At 34.4% G+C, this 15,414-nt stretch overlaps 1 protein-coding gene across 2 annotated transcripts in view; it reads right to left on the bottom strand.

Annotated features, from left to right (window-relative positions):
* Window positions 1-126: 126 nt before the first annotated feature.
* The window catches only part of Hltf (helicase like transcription factor), a 61,850-nt gene continuing 46,562 nt past the window's right edge, over window positions 127-15,414 (bottom strand). For both annotated transcript variants that reach the window (XM_026782664.1, XM_013347929.2), the window contains 7 exons: window positions 12,118-12,242; window positions 11,174-11,352; window positions 9,655-9,780; window positions 9,154-9,266; window positions 8,632-8,812; window positions 4,232-4,312; window positions 127-2,135 (listed from right to left, as the gene is read on the bottom strand). In XM_026782664.1, coding sequence (XP_026638465.1) covers window positions 1,983-2,135; window positions 4,232-4,312; window positions 8,632-8,812; window positions 9,154-9,266; window positions 9,655-9,780; window positions 11,174-11,352; window positions 12,118-12,242 — 958 coding nt within the window. In that variant the 3' untranslated portion in view covers window positions 127-1,982. The remainder of the gene's footprint in view (window positions 2,136-4,231; window positions 4,313-8,631; window positions 8,813-9,153; window positions 9,267-9,654; window positions 9,781-11,173; window positions 11,353-12,117; window positions 12,243-15,414) is intronic.

Genomic DNA, 15,414 nt, shown 5'->3' with positions numbered 1-15,414 from the left:
TAGACCAGGCTGGTCTCGAACTCACAGAGATCCGCCTGCCTCTGCCTCCCAAGTGCTGGGATTAAAGGTGTGCGCCACCACCAAAAAAAGAAAATAGTCACTAAATGATGACACCAAGGAAGGCAATTTTTTTTAGCTTTTTATTGAGTTTAAACTTAAAGAAAAATCCAGTTTGAAACAATTATAAATACAGTATTTTCAGTATATTTCTAGGTAATAAAATAGCATAGCATAAATATTTTCATTCCAGTGGTTTATACATCTTGAATTAACTTTTTATTAATACCAATTAATATACTAAAAAATTACTTGATAACCCTGATTGCTATGAATATATTTTAAAGCACAGCACTGTAGTTTTCTGGGTAAGCAGCACACTGCCTCCACTTCTGAGCCTGAGTTTATCTGTAATTAAAATAGGTAAGGTGGGTTTCTTTCTTGTTTGGGCCAGAAACAGTTTATAGTTAATTTCACTGTGTGGGTACTACAGAACCATAATTCCATATGTAATGAGACTGGATTTGTAGTCTTACAAGGTGGAAAATCTCCCATGGGGCTCCTAACCCTAGCAGGCCAGTCCACTTACACCCTGATAGAAATGTTTTCCTGAAAACCATGCCTACCTCACCTGTTACTATGAGAAATGGAACTAGGAAGATTCTTGCTGGCTAATTCTGTTCCCTTGGAGCAATTACAGGTAGTGGGTGAGCAATATGCCATACACCTTAGAAGGGTACCTATCATCTCTTTCAGTTACGTCTCTTGTAGCACAAGTAAAATCTTAGATATTCTTCAGACTGTACCATAAACCATGAAAAATTTCTTAGTAATCTCTAAACTGGATTTTAAAGCATCCACAGAAAAATAAAATGACTAATTATATAACCTGACTGCTTATTTGTTTAAGATGACTCAACGTCATCTACTAGTAAGTTTTACTAGCAAAATTCTTATTAGCAAAAGGGGTAAGAAAAATGTATGGATCAGTTAGTGAAATTCCAAAATTAAATTCTGATTTAAAACACACAAAGCCATTTTTACAAAATTCATGATTGAGATGTCTTTAAGGGTTGAAATGACTTTTGGTCATCCAGCCAACTTCCATCCTAATTATCACACCTCTCACATACAATAGTAGCCTTCTGTTTTATGAAAATTTATGAAGTTATTTCCAAAAGCCCTACACAAATAAAAACAATTTATAGAAGTATCTATTTAAATCAAGTTATTTAAGTTTTCAAAACAAACCAGGTAGAACTGGTTCTCTCACCTCTACAAGACTATTTACGGCTTGTGATCTATGACTACATTTAAATAAGGAATGTAGCACCACTTCATTAAAATGAACACACAACTTTGATGAGGTCCCTATTTTTTTCTAAAGACATTCTGCAAACCACATATAAATTATAATTCAATGAAGCTATAAGAATTGCAATTAACTTGCTCCCTTGAACTTTGGTCTTCCATTTAAGGTTTGGTTATGGATATAACTATAGCTTTTGAACATCCAATAAAATCTTTCTTATAGTCTGTATACATACTTGTTAATAATTTACAAGGATGGTAGACCCACTGAATCACCAATTAAAGACTTTAGTGAATAACCTAATATTTCCATCAAAGAAAAACTAACATTATGGTCAAAAGTATAAGCTATGACCACACTTCAGTATGAAGATGTGGAATACAGAAAAGATGTAGGAAAATACTTAGCAAAGGCATTAGGAAAAGCTGGAGAGCAAAAGAACTTCTATGAAAACCTCCTTCAGGCCATTTTGCAATGGAACTTATTGCTATTGAAAGTTATCATTTTAAAAAAAGATTCATATATAGAAGAGATATGTCAATAATACCACTTTATTAATAGAAAAAATGCTCCATATAGAAAGAATATGTTCTATACCTCATTCTTAAATCTGTATTTGTCATGTGTAAAACTTAGGCATCTGTTCAACCCGACCTTACAAAAGTCATACAAATTATAAATCAACTAAAGTTCTGATTTCATTTATTTTAGCTTGCTTCATTTCATTAGCATCTGGTTTTTTAGTTCCAAAAGCACCAGCTGCAAGTTCTCGTTTTGTGTTTTGTATTTTCAACATATTTTCTTCGACAGAATCCTTTACAATGAACTTCAAGAAGAAAAATGAAGTTGGTTAAGAACTTTGTAGGTAACAAAATAAAGGGTCTTTTTATACTCTTTAAAAAAACATTACTAAGAAAATTAGACTATTTCTGAGCTGCACAAAGGATTAACATGCTAACAACACTGCCCACTAAAGTCATAAGGAATAAACATACCACTTTAAAAGAATGTTTTTCAGCAATACCCACATTTAAAAGTCAAAAGATTATATATGCATACATACTTATGTGTGTGCCTTGTGTATATATACATATATATCCTTCAGGTCAGTTTACAATGAACTTAATGCTATTTCAACAATTATTTTTTAATTGAATTTCATTGAGCTCTACATTTTTCTCTGCTCCCCTCCCTGCTCCAATATTATTATTTAAGGTCAGCTTTTTTTTTCTTATTGCAGCAACTAGAAATTTTACAGTGTATTATGGGAATATTTTATTATTTCACATTAAAATATATATAATTTTTTTCTCTTCCTTTCTCAATATGCAATGAGGATATTTAAAACATCTGCAGGAGCTAAGCATGGCTTCCCTTTCTCATTCAATGTCATTTTATTGTACAAAGAAAATGGCTAAAATGACAGAAGTTATACCACTCCCCACATCACTACGTGAGAAAAATAACACAAATTATATAGGTATTCCTGTAGCTAGAATAATATCAGATTTAATTCAGCATTATATTAAGAGTCAAATGAAGTTTCCACAATGAAAGTCTTTATGTACATGAGAAAGTACATGCCAATATGGCAAGCAATAATTAAGAAACTTGATAAAATTCAACATTTCTGATAAAAATCTTAAAAGTAATAAAATCTTCACCTGGGAATAAAAGGCATGTCCAAGTCTTGGTCAAGATCTCTACTAGAAACATCCTAAAAAAGCGTTTGGTGTGAAGTAATAAAGTATTCCTAACAAACACTTTAATGTAAAATGTCCTAGTTACTGCAATAACAAAAGAAGATGTATTAAAGAACTTTACTGAAATACATTTTAAAAACTAGATTTGCATTTAATATGTGTCCAGAAAGATTTCTTATTCCTAATGATGACAGTTATCAAAGGAATTATAAATTTAATAAATCCTATTCAATATTCACCAAGTGGGATATAATGGTGTACTATTATCAATAATAATAGTGATAACTAATGAAATTTTCAAAATGAACATTAAAGAGAACTCTTTATCAGATATCTAACTTTGTAGACTCAGTCAGAAGAACATAAGCCAAAGTGCAAAACCCACATTTAAAAAGTTAGATATGGAACAATATGCTAAAAATCTCAATGTTGGGGAGGTAGCAGGCAAGTTTCTAGGATTCACTGGCCAACCTGCCTGCCCTATTTGGCATTACATAGCCCATACTGAAGGCTACTTCTAGTTATTTAAATAGCAATTCTAAATCCAAAAGTATAATTTTGTGAATCTACCCTGAAGAAATACTGGTATATGTGCACAAATATGTATGTACAGCACCTCTGAAGGCAACACTGATGTTTTTACAAAGCTGAAGACTGTTTATTCATGATATCTGCAGGTGCTAATGAAGATTAAGAATCACAGATATAAAGCAGAATGGCAGTTTTGAGTGGCTGGGTAATGGAGAGCAATGGGAAGTGTAAAGGAGTACAGAGTGAATATAGAAAGATTCTGTTAGGTACAACAGAGAAGTTCTGTAGATGGATGGTGATGGTTACTGCACATCGTAGAGTATTCCTAATGCAAAGAACTCTGTGTTTAAAATAACAGCTGGAATGGTAAACTGTGCACATATTACCCCAGAAAGAAAGTGTCGTTCTAAATGGATATAGAGAGTAAATCTTCAATGCATGTTTAAGGGGAAAGAATATATTATAAATGATAAAGTATTATCCAATTTTCTTCAATTTTTTTATGTTGAGATATATACATGACAAGAATGTATGTACCTTTGACCATGTGTGAAACTATGGAGTAGGAAGCAGGGTGAGTTTTATATTTTCTCCACAATCCTACTTCAGTCATGGTAATATTCATATATACCTGTGTTAATTTCAAAAAGTAAACATAATCTTAAAATAGGTAGCTCTAAAAACTCACTTTTGTAATGATAACCTCTTGCTTCTGGCCAAGCCGATGGCATCTGTCAAAGCACTGATCTTCTGCAGCAGGGTTCCAGGCCTAGGGAGATGACCATATGATTACTGCTATGCGCCAGTCATTCATCTCAGTATGCTGTATTCACCTTTTTCCAATTGAATTCGAACACAGATTACAAATGTACCTGGAAGAAAGCTATTTCCCAATCACTATGAAAACAGGTAGTCTTTCCCCCATCTACTGCATTCCATTAACTTAAGCAGTAGTTTAGCATCTTATTGTGGCAGAGACAGTGGACTGCTTGTTCATCCCAGCCGCCTGGCTAGCTTAGCCCCGAAATAACCACACAGAAATTGTATTAATTAAATCACTGCTTGGCCCATTAGCTCTAACCTCTTACTGGCTAACTCTCACATCCTGATTTACCCATTTCTATTAATCTGTATATCACCACGTGGCAATGGCTTCCTGGGAAAGATTCAGCATGTCTGACTCTGGTGGCTCCATGGCAGCTCTCTGACCCTGCCTTCTTCCTCCTAGCATTCTGTTTAATTTTCCCCACCTACCTAAATTCTGCACTATCAACTAGGCCAAGGCAGTTTATTAACCAATGAAAGCAACACAATTGACAGAAGGACCTCCTACACCATCTTATCTGAAATGTTTAAGGCCCGTGTGTTTTAATATTCAATTTTTCATATTTTTCAGAATGTTTGCATAGATCCATAAACCAAAAACCCAAAGTCCAAAACGTTCTTAAGTTTGAGTCAGTCCTCGAACTGATCCAAGTTTAGAGCATCTCAAAAGGGGATGTTCAACTTGTGCCCAACAAAGGCCTGACAGGCATGGGGCAGCAACATAATGATCTGCCAGCTGATCAGAACACCTTGTGATTTTATACATTCTCTCAGATAGCTTAAATGGCCACCATATGAAAAAGTGTCTTTGCAGGTTTTCTTTTCCCACTGATGAAACACAAATACAAAAAAGTTTCAAGGGTAGTCAAAAGTCCTAAAAGCTCTCAGACTTGTGGATGCAAACATATGTATGTGGAATCACCTGAACTTCAAAACTGAAACATAAAAGTGCATGAGTTCTCTCTAAGGCTGAAAAAAATGATGAAATAAAGCAATAAGAACACCCAGGTACAGAGTTCTTCAGTAGCAGCCAAATGGCTTCAAAATGATAGAGGTAGTCATGTTGGTGAGACTTTATGGGTATAGCTTCTGACATGCTAATATGTATGAGGAAAGACCAAGAGGTCCCAACCAGACACAAAAGACTACAGTACTTTGTAGTCTGAGAGTGGGAAAAATAGTCTTCCTCAGGGAAGAGCACAGCAACAGATTATCTAGTACCAAACTGTAATCCCTGAAAACACACACCCAAATGACATTATACAGACTGAGAAGATTGTATTTATGCACTTAGGAATATACACATACATATATGTTTATAAAACAACTAATGAAGTAGGCCATGAATTGAAAAGAGAGCAAGGTACATGAGACGGTTTAGAGGAAGGAAAGGGAAAAAAACAATGATATTATATATAATATATTAAAATATATATCATAATTATCATATATAATTATATATGATATTGATATAATCGTAATTATATATAATTATGTGATGTGTATAATTTATGTATTATATATAATATATATTATAATCTCAAAAAAAGGACATTGCTGTCAAGATAACCAGTATATTGCTCCTCACAGTGGCACAAACCCTTGATTCCAGCACTTTAGAGGTAGACGCAGGCAGCTCTCTATGAGTTCAAGACCCATAGAGCAAGCTCCACCCTGTCTCAAAATAAAAAGATTAAATTTGGGGACTGGAGAGATAGGTCAATGGTTGAAGTGCTTGCTGCTCTTTCAGATGACTGGAATGCAGTTTTCAATACCCCATTCAGACATTCCAAAACCACCATTAAGTCCAGCTCCAGAGTATCTGAAGCTTTCTGCCTGGATTCCTCAGGTACCTGCTATGCACACTTAAGACAGACACACATAAATATAAATAATAAAAGTTACAAAAAAGTTAAATTTGAAGATTGTTAAAATGAAAGCAAGAGCTAGGAGTGCCTCAGTGGTATGAGAACTTGCTGTGGAAACATGAGGACCTGGGTTGAAATCCCCAGCATCCACAGAGAAGCTGGGCATGACTCCGAGTGCCTGGATCAATGCTGGGGGACAGAGAACAGAGACAAGTAGATTCTAGCTCACTGGTCAGCAAGCCTGGACAAAATGCAACTTTCAGGTTCAATGACAGATCCCATCTTGAGAGAGTAACATGGAGAGCAGTAAGAAAAAGACAGCCAACATCATTCCCTGGTCTACATACTTACACAGGCACATACCAAAACACATGACACATAAACCTGAAAACAGTCTTTGGGGATAAAGAAACACAGTAAGTACTAGCTGAAAATAGAAACAATCATATGTAGATGAGGTCATGTTTAAGGTATCATTTTCTTCTAAATTCCCGGGGTACTAAGAAAAAAAATACTTTTTCTGTCAATTTGCTGATGACTTAAGTAATATATTTTCCAGTATAGGAGTTTGATTTCAGGATATATCAGCTAAAATTTTCTAAAAACTTTATGAATTACTTGTATTTCACAGATATTTTTAAGTTATTATACCAAGAGATGAAATCAATTTTTCCTATTACCTGTATTTTATTTTAGGAACAATGATAAGCTGGAAATACAAATGTAGTTTTAAAAAAGAGATCTAAATTATCTCACAATATAAATCATACAGCACTCATTCTCACATGTAATGATTAAGGAGGTAACTCATGATGTCCATTTAAATATTACTCCAACATTTAGAGAATGCTCTATGAATAGGTAAAAAAATTTCAAGTTTTTGTTGTTGAATCTTATTTTTCTGGGGGTTAGCTTTTGCTTTTAAGTTAGAAATGACATTGGAAAGTGTGGCAAGTTCAGTAAAAATCTACTACAAAAGTTATAAAACATTGCGGCACTTTTTTTAAACCATAACTTCAGTGGCCAACTTAAGAAAAACAATTTTATACTCTGTTCTAAAAATAAACTTTTGTTGTTTTGTTGTTTTTTTGTTTGTTTTGTTTTTCGAAACAGGGTTTCTCTGTAGCTTGGTAGCCTGTCCTGGAACTTTCTCTGTAGACCAGGCTGGTCTTGAACTCACAGAGATCCGCCTGCCTCTGCCTCCCAAGTGCAGGGACTAAAGGATTATACCTGAATTAGTTAGTATAACATAGCATACAAGATTTCTAAAACAATAACCATAAATTTTAACTTTGGATTTGACCACAGCACTAAGGAAATATTCACCACTGCTACCCGTAATTTGTACCCATGGAAGTGGGTACAACATGACTCTGGGAAGGTTATCCTCAAAAAGGAAACAGTTTAAAAAAAAAAAAAAGTCATGAAGCATGCATGAAGCTAGGAAGCCTTACCAGAATAACTAATATTCTTATCTTAGTAAAATGTCTACATGCTACCATTTTATAAATCTGCTATTTCAAGAAGCAAGCCAAAATCATAAATCATAAATGTATCAATGCATAGAAATTATACAGGACTGCCTAGCCCACATAACATACTGAGCAAATTAGAAGTTAAAACCAGTCTATGGTGCTTATATCTAAAGAGTCCATTCTGTACATTCTGAAAAATACACTCCTACATGTATGCAACCTCAGATTATTTGTCTTTGTGAAAAAAGTGCAGAGTAAATTATGGCTCTCTTATTTCTACAGCCTGAATTATACAACCACTATCAGCTAGTAAAACTTACCCAGAACATGTTGATGGACAGCTGAACCTGAATCAGCTAGAATACATGTATAAAATATACATTTTAAGTCTCCTCCAGGAACTCCTAAGTCTCAGAAGAGAGGTGTAAAACTTCATTTGACTTAATATTCAGGCAAGTTAGAGGCAGCACCACAATAGCAGCCACTGTGTCTGATTCATAGTCAGATCCCCAATGTCGCTATCATACAACACTAATGTCTGATTCATAGTCAGATTCCCAGTGTCGCTATCATACAACACTAAGTGAGAACTTATTAATTTGCTGCTTACTGAATCTTAAAAGCACTTTCACAGGCATGTTTTATGTATTCAGAAGAGAAGAAATTCACAGACTAGTACTTAAGAACACAGAATCTGACTTACAGAGTACTGTATGATACTGGGTACACTGTTTAATTCTGTTCACTTTTCTGTGCACCAGTTTCCTCAACTGCAAATAAGGGTAATGTTACTTTATCACAATTTATTGTAACTACAAAGGCATCCACCAAACAGGTTTTGTTTCTTTTTCTTTCTTTTTGTATTTGTTTGGAAATGGAAGTGGGGGATAACATTTTGCAAAGTCTGTATAAGTACTTACTGGATCCATTAAGAACACCCGAGAAGCTGCACAAAGATTCAAGCCAACTCCACCTGCTTTTAAGGACAGCAGCATTATGGTGGGAGATCCTGCTTCTGTATTTTGAAAACACTGAATTGATTCAACTCTTTTCTTTTGAGTCATGGAACCATCTAAACGAGTAAACATGAATCCTGAGGCTCTAATGGGGAAAAAAGAACAGATAGGTAATACTATACTATAAAAAGTATGAACTAGTGAACACATTTTAGTTACACCAAATTCTTCCCTAATTAAATCAATGTGGTAAAAGGCCAGTCAAACCCAAGCACTTTCCCAGGGACTACACTTTCATTCCTTCCTTCATTTCTCAATAAAGCAATACTATGCATCAAATACTAGATTATATACAGGAGAAGTTCTGTGGTTACATTAAATATCATTTAAAAAAGATGAAATGACTAAACCTGGTAAAACATTAAAACCTTGATTTTACACATGAGCAAAATCCTCCTATGTGAAGTAAAAAACACTTAAACTTACTTAAGTGGTGTTTCTATTAAAGACAGGAAAGTGGTAAACTGAGAAACAACCAAACTTTTTATGTTGGGGTTCTTTGTCCGTAATTCAATCAAAGCATGCATTAGAGCATTGATCTAGAAAAAAAAAATTGTATCCATTAGATTCCATCTCAATTGGTAAGATAAGTCCAAATATTGTAGTTTTTAAAATTTATTAGCAAACACTAATTTTAATTAGGTTCACATAATGCAGCATTCACTGAATGAATTCCAACATTGAAAGGGTTTTTATATACTTTAACTAAAAGGCAAAAGTAAAAGAATAGAGACTGAAAAAATACCATAATAATCCAAATCCCTTTCTTTTCTAACTTAAGTTTAACACAAAATATAAACACAAGTCAGTAGCAACAAAATAATATCCAATGACAGGCTTAAAGCAGAATTAGAATAACTATTTTAATTATATGATATTCCCTCATTAAATATGAAATAACAGAACATTTGCACATGGGTACTTTACCTTTGAACTGGATGTCCATTCCATATTGGATCTTTCCTCACTGTCACATGCAGATTCTTCTGGAGGACATTCCAATAAATTATCTCCGTGTATATTATTTCTGCATAAAGGGCATTTAGCATGTGGCTATATACAAAAGAACAAAGAGTGAACCACACTTGTCATAAGGATAGAGATACAAATTTTCTAAATTTTCTGTATTGTATAGAAAGTTCTACATTCCTTATGGTTAATTTTATTCAGGCTTTTTGTCACATATGTCTACTTGGGATCAACCTGTACCTGAACTCCAAACATACAAACATGTCTTCTTGTTGTAAGAGACATATATAAAGGACAGAGCAAAAGAGTGCCATCCTGACTAATGACAGAAGCTCAGAGCACTGATTATCATTTGCTGCTAAATAAAATGTGATGAATAATTTCTTGAACATAACTATAATACAGTAAACATGCATGCAGTTCTCCAAAAGAAAAAGTCCTTAATTCAGTGGTTCTCAATCTGTGGGTCGTGACCATATTTGGCATATCAGATATTTACATTACAATTCACAACACTACCAAAATTACAATTATAAAGTAGCAGCGAAATAATGTTATGGTTGGGGTCACCATAACATATGGAACTGTATTAAAGGGTTGCAGCAATACAAAGGTTGAGAACCACTGTAAGAGTTTATAAAACTAGTTTATAAAGCTTGAAAACTCCATAGTACTAAAATGCTACAAGTACACTCAAAGCAAGATCTAATAAAATGAGATTACATCTTAACTAGATACTCAAAATCACTGCAAATCAAAAAGATACAAAAATTTATACATTAAAAATCTATTTAAAGAACCACCTTTTAGGAGGAGAAGATAAATGACTGGGGGAAAAGTAAGTACAAGTAGTAGTTTATACAGCTATGTTTACTTCTTAATCAAGCTTAAAATGGTAATTTGTGCATTTTTCCAAATGCATGGTATACATCAATTTGAAAAACTTTTAATTTGCATTAGCTGAAAGATTGCCTAAGGTCTCATTCAGTTTCCAACATTGTCCTCAAAAGAATCTAGCCCTATTTTGTTCAACAGGGCAAAGAGCTGTATGTGTCAATCAGATCCCTGAGACAGGTTCCTAAGCCAGATTAGGGTGATCACCAGATTTTGAAATTAGTTTAAGAAAAAATATAACAAATAGTTTACTTTAAATTAAAATAAACATGTTACTTTTTACTTTTTGAAATGTATGGCTACTATAAAACTTAAATTCACTGTCTCATTTTATTAATGTATTTAATTGAACACAAGGATCTGAAATTTACTGACTAAAAGGTAGTACCCCCCAAAAGTAATGACTTTAATTTTTGATAAATACATCACCTATTACAACATAAATAATTAACTGTGAAAGGTGCAATATTAAATTCAAATTAGAACACATTATCATTCCCTGAACTAGGTTGGGTTTTCATCACACCAAAGAAAGTTGTATCACTCTATCAAACACTGACTCCACACTGAACAAAAAACTAACCTGCTCACTCTGAATGACCTGGCAAATACAAGGTTTACAAAACACATGTGCACAATGTGTTATCACAGGAAACGTTAATGAATCCAGGCAAATTGCACATTCTTCATCTGAACCAGAGCTCAGAATTAACCTCATCTTCCTTATTAACATCTTTCTCAGTTCTTCAGGTGTATCATTTCCTAGAAGAAAAAAAAAAAAGAGGCTCAAAAATTCATGTAGAGCAAACTTTGTAATGTAACTAGAATAGTTCCTCTTATTTTCTTTCTTTTTCTTTTTTTTTTTTTAAGACAGGGTTTTTCTGTAGCTTTAGGGCCTATCCTGGAACTAGCTCTTGTAGACTAGGCTAACCTCGAACTCACAGAGATCTGCCTGCCTTAAAGGTGTGTGCCATCACTGCCTGGCCTATTTTCTCTTATATAAAGAACTTTGCTTAATTGTCTTTAATCTTTATTCTAGCATTTGCAAAACATGTCATATATTTGGAATTCTAAGAAAAATTCAGAAGAAGCAATCTCACATCACACAAGCATAAAATAGTATCTGATACACTAGCAACATATGAGAAAGAATCAGTTTGAATAATCTGGAAATCCTGCAAAGACATCACACTTCCTTTCATTCATAAAAAAATTTTTGGAGTCAGAAAGAAGACTGAGCAGGTAAAGACATCTGCCACCATGCTTGACAACATGAACTCAATCCCAGGACCCACATGGTATAGAAAGAACTGATTCTTGCAAGTTGTCCTCTGACCTCCATATATGCATCCATGCACCCATGCATATTCATATACAAACACATAAAATAAAGATGTAATTTTTAAAAATCTTAATTAAAGCAAGGCATAGCAAAGTAACAGACCAAATTCAAGTCATATAAAAATCTGTCCTTCTCAGTGAAATATTTAGCAAATGTAATGTTATGAACCAATCACATTTTCTTACCAGAGGAACCACTGGAAGATATGCCATTTGTAAGAAGATGAATATGACAACAAATCTGCCTTAATCTAAGCAGAAGACCCAAGACATCTGCATAGTGCGCAAGGACAGTACCGTCAGTAAAATACCTAGAGATAAAATGTCAAACATTGTCAATATCTCTAAATGAGGACAGAATCAAAAGCCACCCCATCATTTATGAAACCAAGAAAAAAATCAGCTATGAAAATATCAATAAGCATTGACTACATTCCTCAGCTGTTTCTTCAAAGTAAGAGGTGTATACACAATGAAAAGAAATTAGTACCTCTCATGTGAAAACAGAAATAGGGTGTATGCATGGTGACTGAACTTTCTAGTACAATTTACACATACACACACACACAGAGGAAGGGAGGCTGTAGCACAATCCTCAATTTTATAAGCAATTATAATGCTTTCTGATCTCCGTTGTATAAACATCAATAAAACCTAGAAGGATTCACACTAATTTTATGAATAAAAAAACTGGGTATTGTTTCATGGCCTAGGACATAGCTAGGACCTTTATGTATCTGGACAAACAGCTATTCCAGAAAAAACTCAAGATAATCAAATATTGAATACCAGCATAGCACAAAGGAGGCAGTAAAAGAAAACTCAACGGAAAAAATTACAACCATAGAAAAAATAAAAATTAGGACTGTGAGCAACACCATGATTTAAGATCATCAATGGAACAAGTCCCAGCAAACAATATGAGTTCATGGCAAAGGTAAAGAGATTTTACAAGATGTAGTATGTCAGCACCAGAGACCCAAGAAAAACGTGATTATAACAAAGAAAAGGAAGCCAGAGTCACACTATGTCTTAGTTAGGGTTTCCATTGCTGTAAAGAGAATCTATGAATATTTAATTGGGGCTGACTTACAGTTCAGAGGTTTAGTCTATTGTGGCAGAAAGCATGGTGGCATGCAGGCAGACATAGTGCTGGAAAGGTAGCTGAGAGTTCTATATTTGGATCAGCAGACAAAAGGAAGAGAGTGCCACACTGGGCTGGTGTAGGAGGCTCTTCTGTTTATGTGCTGCTTTCATTGGTTGAATAAAAAAACTGCCTTGACCTTTTGATAGGGCAGAACTTAGATAGGTGGAGTAGACCAAACTAAATGCTGGAAAGAAGGGCAGTGTGGCAGACGCCATGGATCTCCTGCCTGGGACAGACGCTGGTAAACCATGGTCAGGTGACAATACACAGATTAATGAAAATTGGTTAAATTAAGATGTAAAAATTAGCCAATAAAAAGTTATATCTAATGGGCCAGACAGTGTTTTAATGAATACAATTTCTGTGTGATTATTTCGGGTGTAAGCTAGCCAGGCAGGACAGAACAAAGGGATCCCTCCATTCCACACTGGACCTGGCTTGAGCATCTGAGAACTCAATGCCTACCTCCACAGTGACACACTTCCTCCAGCAAGGCCACACCTACTCCAACAAAGACACAGCACCCTATTGCCTATGGGGACATTTTTAATTCAAATCATGACACATTAAACCTATTGACAAAGACAAATGAAAGGAAAGGGACTAAGAAAACAAAAATTAGTTATGAAGAATCATAAATAAATCAATACCAATAAAGGGTAGATGAAAGACATTTAAAAGGCACAGAAAATAAAACAAAAAACTACAAATAGAGCAAAAAAGTTTTTAAAGGTATGTGCAAGGTAGAGTACATACATAGAATCCAGTTAACTCCTGCAAAAGCCCCATTCCTCTCTCTCCAAACCTCACCCTCTCAGAGAATCTCCAACAAAGAAAAAACAACCACCAAAAAGCCCAGTTTTGTATTCTTGGTGACTGTTGCTTGATATACTTTAATATCAATGGACTCAAGTCACCTATAAAAAGACACAGGCTAAGAGAATGGATATAAAAATAGGATCCATCCTTTTGCTGCATATAAGAAATACATCTCGACTTCAAAGACAGACTTACCTCAGAGTAAAGGGTTGGAAAAAGAAAATTATCCAATCAAATGGACCTAAGAAACAAGACGATGTAGCTATCCTAATATCTATCAAAACAGACTTGAAATTAAAATCAATCAAAAGAGGTAGAAAAGGAACGCCATACTCATCACAGGAAAAATTCATTAAGAAGACATCTCAATACTGAACATCTATCTCCCAAATACAGGAGCACCCACATTTGTAAAAGAAACATTACTAAATCTTAAATCACACATTAAACCCTACACACTAGTATTAGAAGACTTCCACACCCCACTCTCACCACTGGACAGGACTGCCAGAAAGGAACTTAACAGAGAAATAATAGAACAGATGGCATGACTCAAATGGACTTAACTATAGAACATTTTACGCAAACACAAAATAATATAACTTCTTCTCAGCACCTCATGGAACCTTCTCTAAAATTGACCACCTACTCAGTTAACAAAGCAAATGTCAATAGATGTAAAAAAATTGGAATAACACCCTGTATCTCATTGAATCACCATGGTTTAAAGTTAGAAGTCAACAAAAACACTGATTTAAGAAAGCCCACAAACACATGGAAATTAAACAGTGCTTAATTGAACCACCCTTTGGTCAAAGAAGAAATAAAGAAAGGAATTAAAGACTTCCTAGAATTCAATGAAAATGAAGGCAAACAGACCCAAACCTATGGGACACTATGAAAGCAGAGGAAAGTTCATAGCAGAGGAAAGTTCATAGCACTAAGTGCCCACATAAAGAAATTGGGGAAATCTCACACTAACAACATAACAGCACACCTAAAAGGTCTAGAACAAAAAGATGCAGACTCACCCAAGAGGAGTAGATAACAGGAACAATCAAATTATGGGGTAAAATCAATAAAATAGAAACAAAGAAAACATTACAAAGAAACTGTTAAAAAGGAGCTAGATCTTTAAGTATAATCAACAAGATACACAAACCCTTATCCAAACTAATCAAAAGGCAGAAAGAGAACATCCCAATTAACAAAATCAGAAATGAAAAGGGGGACATAACAACAGACACTGCGGAAATTCAGAGAATCATTATGTCATACTTCAAAAACGTGTACTAAACAAAATAGGAAAATCTAAAAGAAATGTATGGTTTTTCTGGATAGTTACCACATAACAAAATTAAATAAAGGACAGATGAGAAATTTAAATGGACCTATTACCCCTAAAGAAATAGAAGCATTCATCAAATGTCTCCCAACCAAAAAAAGGCCAGGGTCCTATGGTTTCAGTGCAGAATTCTACTGGAACTTCAAGTAAGAGCTAATACATATATTCCTCA

The sequence above is a fragment of the Microtus ochrogaster genome, chromosome 1, assembly GCF_000317375.1.
Source record: "Microtus ochrogaster isolate Prairie Vole_2 chromosome 1, MicOch1.0, whole genome shotgun sequence".
Taxonomy (NCBI): Eukaryota; Metazoa; Chordata; class Mammalia; order Rodentia; family Cricetidae; genus Microtus; species Microtus ochrogaster.
Note: the sequence above shows the minus strand (reverse complement) of the source record. Positions and strands in the feature narration are given on the sequence as shown.